Source organism: Varroa destructor, unplaced genomic scaffold, assembly GCF_002443255.2.
Source record: "Varroa destructor unplaced genomic scaffold, Vdes_3.0 BEIS01000005.1, whole genome shotgun sequence".
In the NCBI taxonomy this organism is placed as follows: domain Eukaryota; kingdom Metazoa; phylum Arthropoda; class Arachnida; order Mesostigmata; family Varroidae; genus Varroa; species Varroa destructor.
The window spans coordinates 24,784,003-24,803,931 of record NW_019211458.1 but is presented as its reverse complement, the minus strand read 5'-3'; the positions used below and the strand labels follow the sequence as shown (position 1 = coordinate 24,803,931).

At 39.8% G+C, this 19,929-nt stretch overlaps 1 protein-coding gene across 3 annotated transcripts in view; it reads left to right on the top strand.

The window, feature by feature from the left end:
* The window catches only part of LOC111251887 (atrial natriuretic peptide receptor 1-like), a 149,357-nt gene that overhangs the window by 22,749 nt on the left and 106,679 nt on the right, over positions 1 to 19,929 (top strand). Inside the window, exon 1 of one of the 3 annotated variants that reach the window (XM_086990050.1) lies at positions 13,022 to 13,072. The exons of the other annotated variants lie outside the window; for them this stretch is intronic. Within the exon in view, the coding sequence (XP_086846176.1) occupies positions 13,067 to 13,072 (6 nt within the window). The 5' untranslated portion in view covers positions 13,022 to 13,066. Of the gene's footprint in view, positions 1 to 13,021; positions 13,073 to 19,929 lie in introns of those variants that run through there. 3 annotated transcript variants of the gene reach the window in all.

Below are 19,929 nucleotides of genomic sequence, written 5' to 3'. Positions count from 1 at the left end.
GTTTTCTTTTACCTTTCGATGGAAAAAGTTCGATAGAGAAGTAATGTGCGACATGCTAAGCAGAAAATCTATCCGCAAGTTACCTATCTTAGCTAACTCTACAAAGCTGTACACCTAGACATGTGAGGCGTCTATACAATCATTCTTAGAAGTTTTCATGATGTGTTCACCTTGGCAAACAAACAAACAAACAAACAAACAAACAATTATGATCACAATAGCTATATCTAGTAGCCTTTAATGGAACCGTTAACACAGGCGGCATTAAATATAAACATTCAAATAATTTGCCACTAACTAATTACTGGCGACCTTATTGTATACGAGCTATGAATAGGTAGTCACCGTGCGGAGGTGCATCAAAGCACACGCGCCTGTCAGCAGAGAAAACTACCGAGCTCATCGCCAATGAGAATATACTGAATAATACTTTGCAGATTTTTCTACCAACGGACTCAGTTTGCTCACGATACTTATAGACACACTTATAAACACACGATATTTATAGACAATTCAATGCTTGATAAACACTGTATACTGTTGTTTATTAGCACAGAGATAGAGAGAGAGATGATGATTGATCTAGTCTAATTGGCGCTAAATCGAAAAATGGTATTGCAAATTCCTACGCTTAAATGTTTGCATTGTGAATTTTCGCTTCGGTAGAACCCCTGCGTTTTTATCTACCTAATTAAAATAGAGCTAATTAATTATATTTTTTTACCGTATCCGAGCACGGTTTGCTTAGCTTCGGTATTATGTCTGCCTGTGTACGACAATAAACGTTACCGTGTCAACTTCTGCGTCGTTTCCTAATTTTGAATAAAAGCTTTTTTGTCTGAGCGCCAAAACATTGTATGGCTTTCAAGCTATACACTTTAGCCAAAAAATATAGGTCATAATTCACCAACATTTCGAGAAAGGCCGATTCAGCAACAGGGGTTACGAAGGTGCGGGTTACGCATAAAATCAAAGACAAAGTTCACTAGGTCATGTGTATCTTAGCTTTGAAATGCACAAAACATTATAGATCGGCATTTAGTTTGTTTGTACACTTAACTCATTCCGGAAAGTTGCTCACTTCCTGATTTAAGAACGTGACGTTTTGCCGAAATCCGTACGCTAGTGATTGGACGTGAAGGCTGGTATTAGCGCTCAAATGAGCTCAGCGTTTCAGCCAATATGCGGCTGCCCTCAGCCGTCGACCGATGGACTTATCCATATGCAATATTGAACCAATCGGCGTCAAACAGAAAACGAGTTTGTCAATGAAAACAGCTTACGGGCTCTATATATATATATATATATATATATATATATATATATATATATATATATATATATGTATAAACGAACTGTTCCAACTCGCGGACATCACTGCAGCAAATACCCATTGACTCTATTGTACTACGTTCATGGGGTCACTGTAAATACCGAAAACATTGGTAGAAAAATAAACTAATCACAGCTTCAGTCGCTCTCCTAATATCAACCAACAGCATAGGCGTGTTCTAAAGAGAGGAACGGCATGGGAATTTACTGTCGTCGTTGCTTTTCGATACTCCAGATATCTAATATTAGTAAAACTTCAAATTCGTTCAAGCAGATTCGAAATATGCTGCCTAGCGCCAAAATCGCAAATGCTGCTAGGTATCGGGGCAACGACCAAAAGAGTTAAAAGGTCAAAGACAGGGAGACGGTCATTTCTTGGCGTTCCTGGCTTAACGTTACCTGTATAGAGGAAACATGTGAGAAGAGTATATGGCGAACGCTGACAGAGCGCAGTATACGTTGATCTGATCATACCTACCGCAGAGGTTTGGCGCAACCCTTTGTGTTTTGTTTTCTTTTGAAAGGGAACACTTGGCAGTGAATTGAACGTCAATTAAGCTTTGCGAAGAACCCTTGCAATTCAAAGATGGGTCTCTTGACTAACCGGGCAAGACAAAACAATAAATTTATACATTTAAACATTAAGGGTTCATATATATATCTTGAGATTACGGGATGTCCGGGGTGATAAACGGCACCACATACAAGATTTAGTCACTCTCACTCGTAAACAACCCAAGCTTATATAGCTGTTCATCTTTTCTCACTTGTATCACACGTGCAAGCCAAAAACTAGCCACCTATGGAGCTATGTGGCTTAAATGGAGGCTCTGAATCCAGGAGCTGTTCCATACGCCCGATGCACTTACTTTGTTAGTTACTGCAGCTGTTGATGTTGTTCCACGACAGTCTTTTTTGTGCAGCTTTCCACTGTTCTATTTCAGTAAACGCACCGTTTTTTTTTTTTCGAGTTGTTCCAAATTGTTTCAATTCCAATTCCAATTATCTCGTGTAAGGCTGTAAAGTACTAATGCAAGCATTTCGCTCTCCTAAAGTCAAACCGGTCTGAGCTTGCAGTTTTTTTTCTTGCAGTATTATGTACAGCGCTCGAAAGGCTACGCAGTGCTTATGTTAAGATGTTTCACATATGTACTGTCTGTTTCGATAACGCAAGCTCATAGGTAACAAATAACACGAACATTAACAGTGTTTTCAAAAGCATCGACATATATAAACACAAGTTCACGGTAGAGATTTATCTCATGAAAATGTTTTTTTTTTCTTAGTTTATTCTATAACTATTTAATTCCACGTAACTGCCATTCGACTCGATGATTCCTTGTTCAGCTGCCGGTCCAAAGAATAAACAAGCTCCTGCCAAAACTCGCTAACTAAATAAATATGTGCCAGTGACTCACCTTTTATTGATCAGAGCCTGGCTCAGTAAAACCCCCTCGAAAAAACTGAAGAGCAAATATTTAGCCGTTAGGAGCGCTTGCCCCAAAATAGGCCTCATTCATCAGAAAGCTACTTCTATACGAAAAGTTTTTTTCTGATCGGATGCGCCGTTTAGACGAAAGGCATATAACTCTACGCATTGATCCGAACGTTTCAACTTTTCGAAGGGTGTGACCGTATGACGTCGCTTTGGCAAGGCCTCAAAAGGTCACTTGCGATATAAACTATGGCAGGACGTCTCATTTTAGCCAAGATCAGAATACTCGGGGTCGCGGACAAGCCAGCAGTTGTGTTTCAAATCAAGTTATGCATTGATAATAGAGTTTTTTTTTTCGTCCGGGACAGCCAGCTGCTCCGTGCTTAAAAAAAGGATGAGTAGCAAATGACAACATCGAAACGTTTTCGATTTAGCATTCCCAGAGAGCATCTTTGATTTCGAACTTTCGTAGTAGAAAATCGTCGTGAACTGACCTACGAGCTGATTGCTACGTAAGCGCTAAACAGGGGACCAGAATTATGCAAAAGGTATACCTTCATGACAAGCTTTAAGTCTATTTAGTCGCAACGTTTCAACGCTGGTTCGTGGAAAGCTATCTGCAATAGATTAGTAACTGAATACGTCATCGGCTGTGTGTAAACAACGAGGCCTACAGTCGACGAGTTAAGCCGAAGTCTTCGATTATGGCTGTTCGCTCGTTGCCTTCAGAACTTGACATAACCGTACTGATCTCATGTAGTCGATGAAACAAGCGGTTAGGTCTACTATTATATGGCGAAAGTTTCGATTGAATCGGTTTTAGCATGTGCGCCTTTTCTGTACATATTGTTCGTTCAAAAGTATAACATACATATATATCTGTATATTTTCGGGCCCTTATTTTGCTCGCGTCATTTGGTGGCTTTAAGGACCACGTACATAGAAAGCTTCTGTGTAAAATGGACGACCTTAACAAACCCACTGGTAAACCAACTCGAGTAGATCAGTTTTTTTAGACGAACCGTGCTCAGTAGAGCCAAAGAGCTCGCAAAAATCGCCTGTGACCAGTACTTTCTTACAGCATATTTCGCTTTTGCAGAATACATGCTATTGAAAAATTCAAGCTAAACTTATGTATCTCATATCAGGTCAAGGTCTAACTTGTTTGGACCACTTCGATTTCATAAGCATTTTAAACCATGTTAAGGTTTAAAAAACAAATACTCCATGCAGACATAAAATCACCATCATAGCATAGCTACAAATCAATCAACTGGTCTACCTAACTACTCCATATTTATAAAACAACAGAAGCTTCTGAAATCTTAAAAGCCTATACAATTACGAGTAAACTAGACGCAGGGCTTTGATTTTACTTAACTTCATTAAACTTCGTGCTACAGAATACATCCGATGGCTAATAGGTATGACATGTAGATCCCATTGCAGAAAAAGCCGAAAATTAAAACTGATAGTGGACAGTTTACTAATGAATTAGAAAAGTGAAGAAAACAACGGTTATCTATTTTTCTAATAATATAATAGAAATAACTGCACATTCAATTGGATGAAGTGATCATAAACAGAGTTCTTAGGTAGCTGGAAGACAAAGTGAAAATAACCCTTATTTGGTCCTGTATAAAGTCGACTAACAATGAAAGCTTCCATAAGAACAAGTAGACGGAGTCTTATGAATACTTACGAGGCTGAAAACCGGGTCCACTAGCTAAAAAGTCTGCAAGTTTATAGAAACTTGTTAATTTATTATTTTTTTAAAACTCTACCGATGAAATATCAAAAGGAGCAAATTCCGGTCTGACAATATAGACAAATGCCGCTATTTAAGATAGATTCAGCTACGATATTCATCGAATATTGACAATTTATTGACGTTCACTTAGGCCTTTTTGTTTTGAAAGTCACCAGTTTCGCCTACATTTGTTCTATAGGCTAAGATTTTCCTGAGATATTATTCGAGAAATCAAGCAGACTTAGAAAATATATAATTCGAAGTTAATCAAAAATTAACTTCCTGCACCTTTTGGTCGTGTGTGCAATAAGGCTTGTTTTCGAAAAAAAAAGCAACTCCAAACACACAAATCAGTTTACAGAGGCATAGGCCGACCTGATGAAATACAAGGGCCACTGTCCTGCCTTTCCTTCTAAACTTCATCGCCTTTGTCATGGTCATGTTTACAGTTAATTCCAAATCTATAACTGTTGTGTGTAAGGCTTGCTTTGTTTCACTTAGAACCTCTTCGATCCGTACATTATCAAGCTCTCTGTATGCAAAATTACCTCTGCTGATTTTCTCAGCCCTCTTATTTGATCAGCAAGACGGATGGAAAACAGGCGCGGGTTTAGGCTGTCCCTTCGAGTTAGGCTAGTCGTCTGTGTGAAGGGCCACTCCGCCGTTTGTTTCCCAATAGATAACAAATCAATCGCATTTAGGTTCGATTCGACCTGCGTATGGTTTAGCGTTGACGGGATACGACAGTACCATCATGGCTCTTTATCGCAGTAATTATAATAATAGACTCTAAAACGCGCCCGGTCTCTCCATAGTGCTCGTAATGAACCCAATTTTCCTCGATGCTCAACGTTCTTGTCCAGATGCGTTAAAAATTGAAGAACATTAATGAGCTTCGCGTTACCGTTTGCATCGAGCTTACTGCTTAACTGTCGGTTGCAGACTTAGATCGAAATGTTTTCTCAAAGTGTCTCTTTTATCGACAGAAGCGCCCCCCGTTCATCAATACGAAGAGCACTATGAAGTTTACTTCACATGTCTTAATAATTGATTAAAGTCACGTTTGTTAGAAGACGGTGGCATCCCACGCGATACAACCAAGCAAAGCTTAAAAAGCTATTCAAATGGAAGCATATGCGAGGCGCCTTCGAAGACTTTAAACAGGTGACTTCGCACACAGGCTTTGGCTAGTATTGACAGCAATTTATAGAAATTTAGTCTTTACAATATCTTCTATGTGCTTCTATGAAAGCTTCTATGTGCGTTGTCATAATGGTAATAATAAGAATAATAATAATAAACCTGGATCTTTTATTATATTAGAATAATACCGTTCTTACAGTACAAAAATAAATCTTTATAAATAAGGTACCTAGGTATTAAATACGTATTCAGCTTTTTTTTTGTACTTGCTTCTTGAGAATGAATATTTACTTCGCCATAATTAGGCAGGAACTTAGATATGGCAGATCATTTTTTATGCAGACCATCTGTTGATTTAATTTTTTTTTTTGAAATCATGTAGGTTACAGTTGTATTGTCTAAGTGTGTATCAAAAATGACTCCACAAGGTCCACTGTAGAATGAATCAGCACCAAATGGTGGAAACGCGTTTCAAATAAACACAGCAAGGTGTTTTCTGATACGTTTCTTTAGCCCTTTCTGAGATGATAAACCTAGAGGTTTTTAAAATTTTATAATTTTTGAGTTACTTGGGCTAGCATGATAGTTTTTCAATGCAGCCTCTGGACAGCCCTGTAGCCACCATTTGCGTCGCCAAATGTAAATTTACTACCTATGATTTCTCAAAGTAAAGCGATACTGAGATATGCTTACCCAGCAGTTGTCTCTCCTAGAGTATGGAAAGCCCCGGGAAAGCAATCACACGGACTTGAATCGAAAGAATAAGCTGATTGGAGCCGACGTTGGATACTTCTTTGTTTAATGCAGATAGAAATTGAGGGATCAAGAAGCAGCCGGACCACGTGGTTTCGAGTGCTGCGCTAACGATCCGTGAGTCTTTTGAGGAGTTGAAAATAGCGGGCTGCATTCAGCATTTCATTTTAGCCGAGCATCGCATGGTAATAGATGCCCCCTGATGTACATTGCAAGTACCACCATCACCTCAAATCCAAGCCTAGCTAACATTACCTCCGAACTCAACTTTCTTCCAGGGGGACGCCATTCTCGGGCCTGGTCCCTCTCCGGTTGGCGGCAGAGGTTGAATCATGGCTTGTCTATTGTTACCGTATAGTCTAAGCAGGTCTTTTGTTGAGTAAATTGCACGTGGAAAACATGTCACAAGTTTCTGAATAGCGATACACGGGAGCCCATTTTTCCTTAGTTTCTGAGTTTTCAGAGCTTAAATTATAATTCCACAACACTTTAATCGTAAAATGCCAGTTTTTGGTTGTCACAGCCCTTAGATTCCATACTCTGTTCTCGTGAAAAGCCTCCTTAATTGTGACAGTACGTTCCTGTCCTTGAGATTCCGATATCTGGTCACCTCTTCACTGGTCTTCAACACCTCAACTTCAGTGTTCAAAACGTTTGAATATTAATTTTCGATGAATTTCCAGAACGCTGTGGTTGTCGAAAAATAAAAACTTCACAACTGCGTGTTGATCTTCGAGACTGAAAGATGTTTTTCTTTCTCAACCTATTTCTCCTAATGTAAACTCACTCACAAGTCTCCAGAAAATTGGAATATTTACCAGTCAAATGTCATCCGCTAGCGGTACATAGTTGAAACGTTATTCATCTTCGAAGTTCGCCGGGTTCGCTTGTAATAGCGTAGTATTATACGCTATACGCCGCACTGCTGATCCTTTTCCTAGGCTGACTGTAGAACTCATTGCCAAGCAATTACGCCAAACATAAGGACAATTGCATATAAAAGTAGTTACAGCATAGCAAGCGTATCTGGTTCTGCTGCGTCGCAGATTTGAGAGATACGATAGCTGATCTTAGTACAGGGTTGGATGTCTCTCCCATCTTTCCATCATCCAGGCCCTACGCAGAGGAATTGTTTGTCGTCCTTTCTGTAGCTGGCCAGTGGAATTTGCCGCGCGAGATCAGCGGCTTTTAATGGATGTCGGGGTCTAACTGGTCATCGATACATGAGAACGTTTTAGCTCCAAGCACAAGTTGGAATCTGAAAATATCCGGCCCCCACTAGGATGGGAAAAAGTTAAGATCGACTTAAGAAAGATTCATCCGCCGCGAATAAGGAGGTCAATCATTCTTGGTACGCTGAACCTTATGTTGCTTTTAAGAAAAGGACCTCTGTGGAACGACATATACAACGCAGAGTAGCTGGGAACTTGTAGAAGTCAGAAGGGAAGCCTTGTTAGCTTGTTTACCCGATGAAGCGAGATCAGCCCCTCTTTTTAACTGAACTCCTGAAAACCTCGCCTTTCATCAATAAACTTGCGTTGATATAGCAAGCAGGAGCCGCTATTACTTTTTACCGTGCTTTACCTAGAGACTCACTTTGAACTAAGCGACTTAGCCTACGAAGCCGACTCCGTAATTCGTAGATTCAGCTTATTAGTGCATTCTCATCTATTCATGAGATATTACGTTATAGTTTTGCGTCTTTCCCATCTTTGTCCTCATCGTCCTTGTGTACAGTGGCTGGCCTGCGATGGTTCCACTTGCACCGAGACGCTACGATGGTTTCATATAAGCATGCAAATAGTAGCGGTAGCTGATTCGCCATCACAGCCAGGCTCCATTGCAGCCGTATTGATCTTCATAAATTTTGAAGCTCAACAAGACTCATGCCTGATTCAATGAGGGCACGTCTGCTAGTGCAGTCGTCACATGCGCGTCTACTATATTTTATCCATAGCTGCTATATATAGTGCCCAGTTTCCGCTACCCCAGACTGGGCCCTGTATACGGCTACGTAACTCTCCATCATTTCGCTATCAGGGTATTACTAGGTAAGGATATTAGCAGTATGTATACTCCGCGAACTTATATATAGATGGATAAGCATATGAAACAACCCAAATAAAACGAGTGGCTCTTGTAGAAGTTGTCTTTTCTTTAACTCTATACGTGTTCAATTTGAGAAACATCTAGTGCATTCGTTATTAGATTAGAAGGGTTTTGCTTTATTCTAACGTAGTCTTAGTTGCGTCTGTATTGATCTGCTTTTACTGATCTATCAAGAAGGCAGGAGTAATTATTCTTTTTAATCTTCAGCGATACCGGCTGGCGCTCGCCATGTTTGTAGCAAAGGCCACTGTTGGCACTTTGCTAGTCCTGTTGTTTTATTTCCTCTTTTGTAAGTCTCTCTGTCTGAAATATCATTCTGGATAACATAATCCTTCTGCTTATGGGTATCTCTTCACTACAGAGCAAGGAACACACGTCCTCTGTCTATAGAAATTTAACTGGCTGCCAACGATTGACAATTTAAGACTGTCAACTACAACCGCTGACTGACTAATTGTATTGGAAAAATCAATATACTGGTATAACAAACTTTTTTTCCCATGAACCACTAGCGACTACGAATCATAGACATAAAGTTCTAATTGTTCACTTCAAAGACAAAGCTTGCACCTGATACTTGTATTTGTACCAGGAAACATGTGTTTTTTTTTTTATCTATTACATTATCGTATGTACAATGACAAGTTTTTCAAGGCCGGTGCCTTAAAATCCTTTTATCATATATATTTGATATGTTATGAAAATTAATACGAGCATATCTTATCGAGCCTCAAAGCACTTGGTTATAACATCAGCTAGATTGAAATTTCGTTCGGTAATTTTTCTCAATAGAAAAATTAGTGCGTGAAAAAAATCATAGTGCAAGAATTTTTCAAGAAAAGTTACCTTCAGGAGATAATTTTATATATTTTATATACGTATATTAACATTATACGAGGCCTTAATGATTACGAGCACTTGATCGTGTACTAATGCCTGCTTGTACTTGGCCGACTTGATTTGTTATACTGTTTATGGTCCGTACATGCAAATGATCGCGCTGTAATAAAACGCTTGAGTTTTAGTCAGCAATCCAGCTTTTAATGGTGGTCCATCGTTGATGATATTACATCTCACGGAAAGTTGCAATACGTACGGAGTGGTCATTTGCAAAATACTAACTCATAAAGATGACACAGCATTGGAGCCAGCGCTGACCACAAACAGGTAGATCTCTGATGGATTTCAAAATACTGACATTTGTAGCCCTTGAGAGACGATTGCTATTGAGTGAAGTATAAACGCACAGCCTTCTGAAGTCGGAAATTTAAGCACGATCCGTAAATACTTCATATGCTACTGTGTATCTTCTTTAAATAATGTGGCAGAATATGTAAACAGGTTTAAATGAATACGTCCCAATCACTGTTTGTATGTATGAAAGCGAATTGACGAGCTAGCGTCGAAAGTTTTCCGCGTGAAGCAGCCTCCGATCTATATAGACTTCAAAGTAGATCAACTTCAAGGTAGATCTGAAACAAAAGGCTCCTGAGATCTCAGCAAATAGACCAGGCGGTACTAAAAAACCAAAGACTTTCTTTCCCTTTGAGCGCGGTTAAAACTTTTTATTTAGTACCAATGCCAACATTAAGGGACCTAATTATCGAGGGGCATGGGGATACACCCCAATGTGTAATAACACGTCATGACCTACGTCAAGGTTGAGCATTCTACTCGCTCTTTCGCCTCGGCACTTGAGTGGTTTCGGTTTACGTTTACCGTAAAATCTTGACAACAATGTAATTCTGAAAATACATAATTGTAAGAAACGTTAGAAAGAATAAATACCTTCGTTTATAAAAATAATGATTACAACTAACTAAGAAAGTGAAATTAAAAACTAAGGCGATCGATGTTAAAGAACAAAATACCGCTCTTAAGTGGTAAATCTTCCGAGTAGTTCGTTGAAGAGTAGAATTGTCCTATTCTACATAAGTTGGCCTTTATAGAATCGCATACTCAAGTTAGATAGCGTTCGTTCGAATTACTCAGTATGCTTTGTTAAGCCCAAGATTTTCGATTCTCTAACAACTTCTTAATATACAAGACCTACATTGAGGAGTTCGGAGTCAATACTCCTTATAAGTCTAATACAATTTGTCTTCATTTACTGTTCATTGTGCTCGCTTCAACTACCTGTTATATAAATGAAGTTTTACTAAGCAGTTTCCTGGAAAATAAAGCGTTCATCAAACGGCAAGTCATCTACTGGGGACCCTTAATTCGCATTCTTTTGATGCGGATTTCCTGCTGGGACATCGCGTGGCTATACGCGAACTTCCCTGAAAAGTAATTCTTCAAAGCGTAGAAACTTGCTGAATAATTTGCATTGAGAAAAAAATACGTGTTTAAGCTCTTGGACTAGGAAGCATTACTGTAAAATAATCAAATGCTCGTTTGTATTTGGCACGTTGTCGTTATATCCTAATTGGGTCACAGCATTTGGGGGCGAATTTAGTGCCCCTCATTCACATCGCTAGATTTATGTATGATTAGTTGATTAGGACGATGTGATACTAAGTAGCATCTAGCACAGCATCCACAGCTGACTTACTAAATTACCACAAAGGCACGCTAATTCGAATTTTTTTGAAATTATAACAACTTTAATGCAGCGTTAACGGCAACCGAGAAACCCGAAGTTTCGATCAGTTATTTTCAACCGCAAGCGCCATGACGTTACTGCTCTGATCCTTCATTAAGGTCAAGATCTGCAAAATGATTTACCAGCCCAAACTCTGCATGATTTATGTAGCAAACATGATTGGAGGCAGTAAACGAGAGGCAGGGGATATGTGAGTCCAATTGAAAATGTCAATATCAGCTTCGACACGCATCCTTGGATGATTTTGAATCGAGGCGCTAACTTGCTTCACGATTAGCATGCCTTGACCGTCTGAGGGTTGTGTTGAAGCTCGTTCACATCCTGTGTCTAAGGACCTGTTTTATTATAAATAAACAGCTACACTATTCCGTCATTGTTATTTGTGCAATGGATGGAGTGATGTGTATTCTAGCTATTAGGCCATCTTCTTGTCGGGTGTCTTTCTTCTTCTAAAGAGCACATTGCGTACAGAACGTGCTTCGTCAATAGTGGGTCTAGCCAGCGGCGGTTTAGAACGCTGATCCCAGCAAGCTTTCGACGAGCCAGATCGCTCACGCTAGCCATCATGGATATGCTCAGCGGCAAAATTGTTCAAAGAAATTCACGTGTCCACGTATTTAGCATCGAGTATTACCTGGTACTAAATAATCACCTATACGTTCATATCTAAATCATTTGAAGGACGATAGTATTGAAGTGCTTTTCGATCATTTCCTAATCTAGATGTGCCAGTTACTGGAAACAGTTACGTAGTATGAGAAACTGATGAAATCGGTCCGGGGCAACTCGTCACAGCAATGTTTTAATACAGCCTTTTCGCTTTTCACGCTGGGACTGGCTTTTCACTCAAAAAGAGCACTTCCTGCTGTAAGAAGTTGATTTTCTCTAATAAAATGCCTGATATCTGATGGAAAGTCTAATGAGGGTCTGATCAGGTTAAAAGCAGCGGTGGTACATGTGTTCATTACTTGCAGCTGTTTGTTGAAGTTGGCTCGAGCCAAATGGATTTTGAGCTTTCTGCTCAGCGAACCCAGCACTAGCTTTGCTTATCTATGCGCAATCGTGATCTTTGTCGCACACGCGTTTCACAAATGTCGACCCATTCCGATGAAATGTTCTAATCGATAGAGGTTTCACTATAATGCCTTCACGCTTTGATCATTAGCAAATAATGACTGCGATGGCTTTTATGGTTCAATCGTAAACGAACGAGCATTCGGAATGCTTCGTACAAGTTACACTGCCATCAGCTTCTCATTGTTTTATACAAACGATTGACTTATAAAAATTCTGGCTTGGTCAAATAATAACCCATGCTTAACTCATCGACTCAGAATGGTTCCAGGAGTAGGTAAAATTTGACAACGCTTAGTAGGAAGTAACTCCTCTTTATAATAAAGTGTTACCATTATTACTATATTGATTTTTATATATATCTATTTTAGTAAATACACGATATTTACCGGCAACGTGCAAATATCTACGTAATAAGAATCCGAGGTAGATCGAACAAAAAGTTCTAGTTAAAGTTGCTCTACACACATTTTGAGAATTTGTTATTTTTTCACTGTAAAATCTTATCTAAGCGAATTTTTTTTTTTAACTTCCATATAAACATGCAACGTATTCTAGAGTGTCCGCTATTCAGCCTGTATCCTTAACTGCACAATAGATACAAAGATGCTATAGAGGAAAGTCTGTGGGGTCTTCAGATGAGAAACGGCCGGCCTTTGTACACGCCAAGGTACACGTCCTTAATGACAAAACAGATTTTGCTTCAACAAGATTGTCAAGAATCTAGTTCTAACAGTCTTCGATTTTCGTCATATATTAAATTTGTCAATGCGAAATCATTGAAAAGATCCAGTTTATTGTTGTGGCAATTTCAGGCAATTGCCTGACGTGAACGCCAACACGGTTTGTAGAATGTTCTTTACATATGACGGTAAGTGTTATCCTTAAGGCTCGTGGCCTTTTTTTAGAACAAAACGCTAGTTAAAGTGGACGTTTTATCAGTTAATGTTGAGCGCCAGGTTTTGCAAATACACTCATTTTTTTCCAGTTCTCTAGAGCCTGTATTAGATTAACCTATAAAAAAAAAAAGCACATTTTCATTAATTTTTAGAAGTTTGTTAACTTATGAGAATATATTAGGTTACTACAAATGACTTGAGCGGACTTTGAACTGGAAACTGGATAACTTCTAAACTATCGTCGAGTCGAACGATACTTTTCGAAACGATAACTTTTTACTAGGTATTAGAGGTATTTTTTTGTGTACCTTTTTAATGCCCTGACAATTTCTGAACAGCCACGTATGTATATCTACAGTATATCAGTAATGGCATATGAGTGCTTCTTCGTTGCCTTTTTTAGGGCATGGAAAGCCCCGTGATCACACGAATTTAGAAATCAACGTTAAACTGTCCTTTGTTTTATCCAAGATTTAATTGGGGCACGACGATGAAGTCTGTTATTGCCATCAAATAACCAGACATGCTTTCGATTGACATGCGAACGATTCATGAGCCTTCTAAGGGACTCAAGATAACGGGCTACATTTAATGTTCCGTTTTCGCCGAATATCTCACAGTAGCGTATGGGCCCGATAGCCACTGCTAGTACCCGTGTTACTTTGCGTCCAAGCTTACTTGATACTGCCACCAAACTCGATTTCCGTCTAGGGCGACGCCATTCTCTCGCTTGGCCCCTTTCTGGCTCTGTAGGGATGCAGCTATGCCTTGTCTATGCTAACCGTATGCTGCAGGCAAATTTTTTGCTAATGGAAGTTCCACAGATTGCATTTGGAGTATACCAGACCTGTTTTCAACTGACCTAAAGTCACTTTAAGAAAAACCCATGTTTTACTCAGTTCCACATTTTCGGTTCGGCCGACAGAGCCCTTAGGCTTAAAGCTCTGCTTTCGTGAAAAGCCTTTTGATTGCGGCAACACGTTTCGTACACATCTGGTTACCTCTGTCTTTACTAGTCTTCGACACGTCAGTCCTCGTTCTTGAAATGTGTGCACCTGTGGTGTTCTGCGCTTTAGCTTACAGCCTTTTTGCCTAATGTTTCAGCCAATTTTCGATGAATTTCCCCAGCGCTGTGGCCTTTGTGGACAAAAAAGTGAACCTAAACATTGATTTTTGAGATTTAAATATGTGTTTTTTTCTGAGTTCATTTCTCTCAACTGGTTTCTATATAATTTTCAGCCAAATATTGTTTGTTAACGAGGCGAGATTCAAGCGTTGCTTAATTTCAAAGTCCGCCGGCAACGGTTCAATATACACTGTTCATTAAAGTATTTGAATATTATTATTATTGAATATTATTATATATATTTGAATACGAGGAGGGTCGTACAGCTTATCACGCTAATCAGAATTTGAGGGTAGGAAGATTACGAACCAATAAATTCATCGGCCTCACTATATTCTTTCTAACAAATCTTTTTTGTAAACCGACCGTTTTTTTTGTAGAGCGTAAAACGTGGTCTCTCCGAGTTTATTCAGCTCTACTCCCGTGAGCTCTATGAAAAAGTATATCCTTACCTACGTGTGGATATCACTAACAGAGATTTTTGGTCTCGATTTGGCACGTCATGTCCTTATTCCGTATAGTAGCTGTACCTGAAGTCGTACCGTTCGCTCGCAGCAAATTAATCTGAGGAAGCTCCTCTCTCCTTTCATTCAGCTGAAAACTGCCCTCAGCGAACGCCAAATATTGACCCCTCGAACACATCGGTGAACTTTTCTCTATGTGCCCAACGAATGTTGGTCGCCTCACGCGCATCTTGAAGGATGGAAGTAACGCTAAGTCACGCAGGTACAGCGCATGCCCTAAGGGATTACGGGATGTCTGGGTCAACCTCTTTTTTGCGCGCTTACCAACTTCGAACAGGACGTTCGATGGTATAGTACGTATTGCCTTAGAGATGGGGTGATGGAATCTCGAGTTCTATACGCATCGTACAACCCGTCAAAGCTTTCAATAAGTCAAGTCGCATTATAGGTCAGATAAGTACAATGTAATGGATTAGATAAGAAGAGCCTTCGATAAAAAAGTAAAGCTAAAGTTAAAGCGCAAAAATTGTTTGTCAACCGATATAAGCTTCACTGCATAGAAATGAGATATATGAATGTGCCAATAAATATAGTGTAGTTTTACGTGGCAGGAAGAGCGTGGCACGGCATCTGCTGAAGTAATTTAAGCAGTTCTTCACGAGCTTCGACGGACCCTCGTCAAAACATGCGTCCATGAACCTCGTCTGCGTTAGAGCGGTGAGAAGCCCCATGAACACTGTGCCAACTTCACGTAGGCGTAAGGTCGACTAACCTGATTTGGGAATAAGATGGACCAATGTGTGTTTAATACGCCCGCTTTCTAATCTAAGTGTGGCATTTCGTGAGAGACGGCAAGGAAAAAGGGGTATTCACGACACAGTTATATTAGTATGTTCGGGAACAGTGTTTCTGATCTTCGGAGTGACTATTTGATAACAAATACGATAATTGCATTAAGGAGTCCATATGGAAACTACAGACATCGTTTACATAGTTAGTATGGGGGAGGAAGCGAAGGGTTAAGGCCGAGAACTATTGCGGCTTGTTCTTTCTATACGTTTTACGAGATTGGCTTAGGTTTTGTCAGTTAGCTCGTTGGTAAATAAGTAATCGAACGCAGGTTATGTCCATTCCGTTGTAAAAAGACACTTTATAGTCCGCTTGGATGGCTTAGTGTTTACTATGGAAGTTGTCTCTTCCGACAAACCCTATATTGAGGTTTCGAAAACAACCCAACCGCAGTTTATAATAATACTAACCGTATATTCGAATTCATCTCTGTTGTATTGCACATTTACCGCAGTGTGGAAGTTACTACGACAAAAGCATTATGTTAAATAACGTGCAATATACATGCAGTTAGAGGCGGCCATACATTTTATATAACAATCAGAAACATACAGTTTAGACGTTTTGTACAACAGCCAAAGCTCCGCAGCTGACGCCAGTCGTATTAGAGCCAGCAGACTTTTTTGACGCAGTAAATTAACAAATGAAGGCAATGTGCTAATTTGAACACGTTTTCATGAAACGTCATATGTAATAGAATTTGCTATTCGTATGGTTTTATATTTTATTTTTGAATTAATGTTTCTATGGAAAGTACACAGAGTTAGGAAAATTCAACTACTACCCTCCCAATCCACAAATTGCAACGGTGAAAGGACTACGTATATTGAAGCGTTATGTAATTATTTTGTGGAAATGACGACTTTAATAGCATTACCAGAGAGATCTTGCATACGTTTACTTTTTTTTTTAATTTTTATTTTTGCAAGAACTCGAACATAATCAAAACTGTAGTTTCCTAAATAAACCAAAAACTTATATTGTAGTTCAGCAAGCTAACATTCTGCACAGCGGAGGGTGCGGGATTCTAGACGAGCAGCGTGCAATGACTGCTTGCATGCAGTAACATTAATTTTCTATAGGTGAAATAGACAGTTTCGTTTCTTCCGAATACATCTATTGATGTTATGCCCTTCGTCCTACTGTGATATCAACTTCACACTAACTTTAGCAAGAAACATTCAAGTACGTCAAGAAATAGTTACGTCCATCGAATGCGGTCATAGACCCAGTTCATTTGGTGCTGCCAGCCGGCTATTTGATAGAGTGTGTAAAGGATCTAAAACTCGGAACATCTAGTTAAGGCACATCAGGGTACAGTTAACGGTAACAACAGTATCTTTAACGGCGCGCGGCAAACAGCGTCACCACTTAACATTTGCGATATAACTCTGCCTCCAGGTTTGTCAATGCATAGCATCTACCAGGAGCGATAAATTCTATGGAGCTTCATAGTGGCAATATTTTTTATAGGAAAAACTTCCACGAAATGAGAAACTCTGTCCTACCGTATATATGTCGAAAGATACTTAGAGCGAAGACCGTAATAGGAAGTCAGCGACCAGAAGTGGACGCTCTTCTAAAGGGTGCGCATGACGACGAAGAATCGAACTCACTAAACTCATGAAACTAAGTTTAAGTTATTACTCATCTAAAGCCAGGCCACCAGGTGCTTCGAGTGCTAGACCGCCATTAGACGTTTCATAAAACGTCTAGCTTCCAGTACGAAACGGAGTGTGTCTAACCTCGTATATGAACCCAAATCACCATGTGTCCCTCAAAGCCATGCTACTAAGGTGTGGATTTTAGCGTAATAAATTATTTTATTCTCGAAATTCACGGGACATTGTTGGTAACGCCCGTCTAAACGGGCAATATTCTATTGATATATATCAATATTATATTCTGTTTGAATGAAGGAGTAGTCAATTATTCCTTGTCCTTAATGGACGCACGATTGGTGCGCAAGCTGCCGATGAAGCCGATCTAACACTTTTATGATGTGCATTTATCACATTTGGGAGATAAAAATGTTTTACAATACTTGTCGTAGTCACGTAATCATACGATCACAGATATAATAAGATGGGGTTAGCCAGCAGCAGTAGGGTACCCTCTGCTGGGGTTGCATTCTCCTATTGAGCGTAGTAGAAGGCTTTTTACATTTCTTTAGCCTAGCAAAGAAGTTTGAGCCCTTTGCTATATCCGCTGATCTTGAGGCCATGTGTTAATACTGCAGACGTGTCGCGGCCGAAACGGAGCCAGTTAGGAACGGGTTAGTCACTATGAAATCGAACTTAACTGATGGTACCGTTTGAGTGTAATATTTACGTAATGCAAGCAAAGGAAGTGATTCTGTGAACTCCACCCAGAGACTGCTACGGATTATAGCATGTAAGGGTAACGGCGAAGCTACATATGTTCCGAGCAAATTCTTTCGAGCAATCATGTGCCCATGAAATATAGCTCAGGTTTCTTATGGCGTAGATAGGGAAATTGCCTTAGAATACTTGTGAAATTTGTCTTCCGGTCTTTTACTTGCTCACAGGCAGATGTTACCCAGTATTGATTCTCATTTAGAGAAAAGGCTAAAGAATCAAACGATAACTTAGTTGTTTGTGTAGTAGAGCATCAGGTTCAGTTTGGAGCGGCGAGCTGATTCATGTCTAAGCGTCAATGGATGTAAACAAATCGCAGAGGAATAGGAACACCTGGGAACAGAGTTAATGTCTGAACTCTCCTAGTTAAGACTAACTAGGAAAATCAAAATACTTATTTACCTAACTATCGTTAGCGATTTCTTCATGAAAAAGTGCTTACCCAAGAGCAAATATTACCTATAAAGTTGTCCATTTCTTTTTTATATTGACTAAAAACTAAAAGACAGCCTTAGTATAAGTGCGATTTTTCAAACAGTTACCCTCGTCCAGCTTGCTATTGTTTCGTCTTCACTTGGGTATCTTATTTAACCTTACATGAGTTAGCCTACGCTAATATTATCGATAGTTCTACTATTCAAACTATATAACATAACAAGCAACAATTTTTTTTAATTCATTGTAGCAATGTACCCTTGTCTATGTTGAAGTTCTCTCTTTCTCTGGGTTTTATTCGCTTCTCCTATTTTGCCCTTGTGATGTATACGCATCGTTTGTATGATCCGAATTCAGGCGCCCTTTCCATGACAGTATCACCACAACGTGAAATCCGTCATCAAGCATTCCTTTGAACGTAGTCGCTTTCTTGGATAAAACATCTATTCCGTGGGTAGCCTTGAGGATACCCCTAAACTCGTTGACGAGTAAGTCATTATATCGTATCAACGCTAGCAACAACTGAGACAGGAGTACCGTACGCGGCCTTGGACAGATGGTGCACTGTGTATCCGAGGTGAGTTCGCTGTGCGATGTCCTAGCTACGACGTAGATCATTTAGCTAGTACAAGGTAATCGTTGTGCTAGTGGTGTGGTACGATGGACGACGTAGACGATTCCAGACGAGGGCGGGCCACATAAAGACTTGGGGCAAACCCCCGTGTTATTGGATGGCGCGAAGTGGTATAGAGAGAGTCTGAGTGGAGAAGTTTAGCTGTGCTTTGTCAGACTTGGGAGACAAGAAAAGCACCAGTGATCCACTACTGGAGTGGTACCTTTTGGGACGTTTCGGCGCCGCCCAAAAAATGATGACTACGACTCTATATTTCTGTGAGTTCGAATAGGCAGAGGCGAAGTAACAAGGTTAAGCACACGTGCAGCAAAGAAAAAAGAGACCGAGTAGGCGTTTAGACGTTTGCTTTGTTTTCTTTTTGGTTTAGCCGTAGTAAGGGGACAAACGGACAGTTTGCCGAGCAACTAGGAAACAAGCGAAAAAAACAAAAACCAGCTATTTGCGATGAGCCCATTTACGTGTGTAGACCAAGTTCCGCCATCGGATGCGATTGGACAAAAAGCATTTCCTGTGTAGAGACAAGCAGAAAACCTCTACACAAAGTCACCCGGTACGATAGTTATACACTTAAAAATGGATAAGAGCCGCTGGCTCGAACGACCAAACCTGGTAGTAAGGTAAGTATTGGGACAAAGACCTACCTACATAATGGAAAGGGCAGTTATGAGATAATCAACGGTACAGGCGCATAGTTCGCCTCCTGTAAGAAAAAAATTTACAATTAAAATCAAAAATAAAAAAATGATCAGCAAAAGTAGCCATTTAGTTACCTCACAAACAGCTCTAGGTAGGTGAAATTAAGAAGAATCGCATCAAATGAAGACTATTTTCAACAACATTGATAAAAAAAATGGGTTGAAATAGCACGTGCATATATGCAGATGCGCGAAATGGGATCTGAGAAAGAAAAACATTTCAACCAAAATGGAAGAAAACAGACATG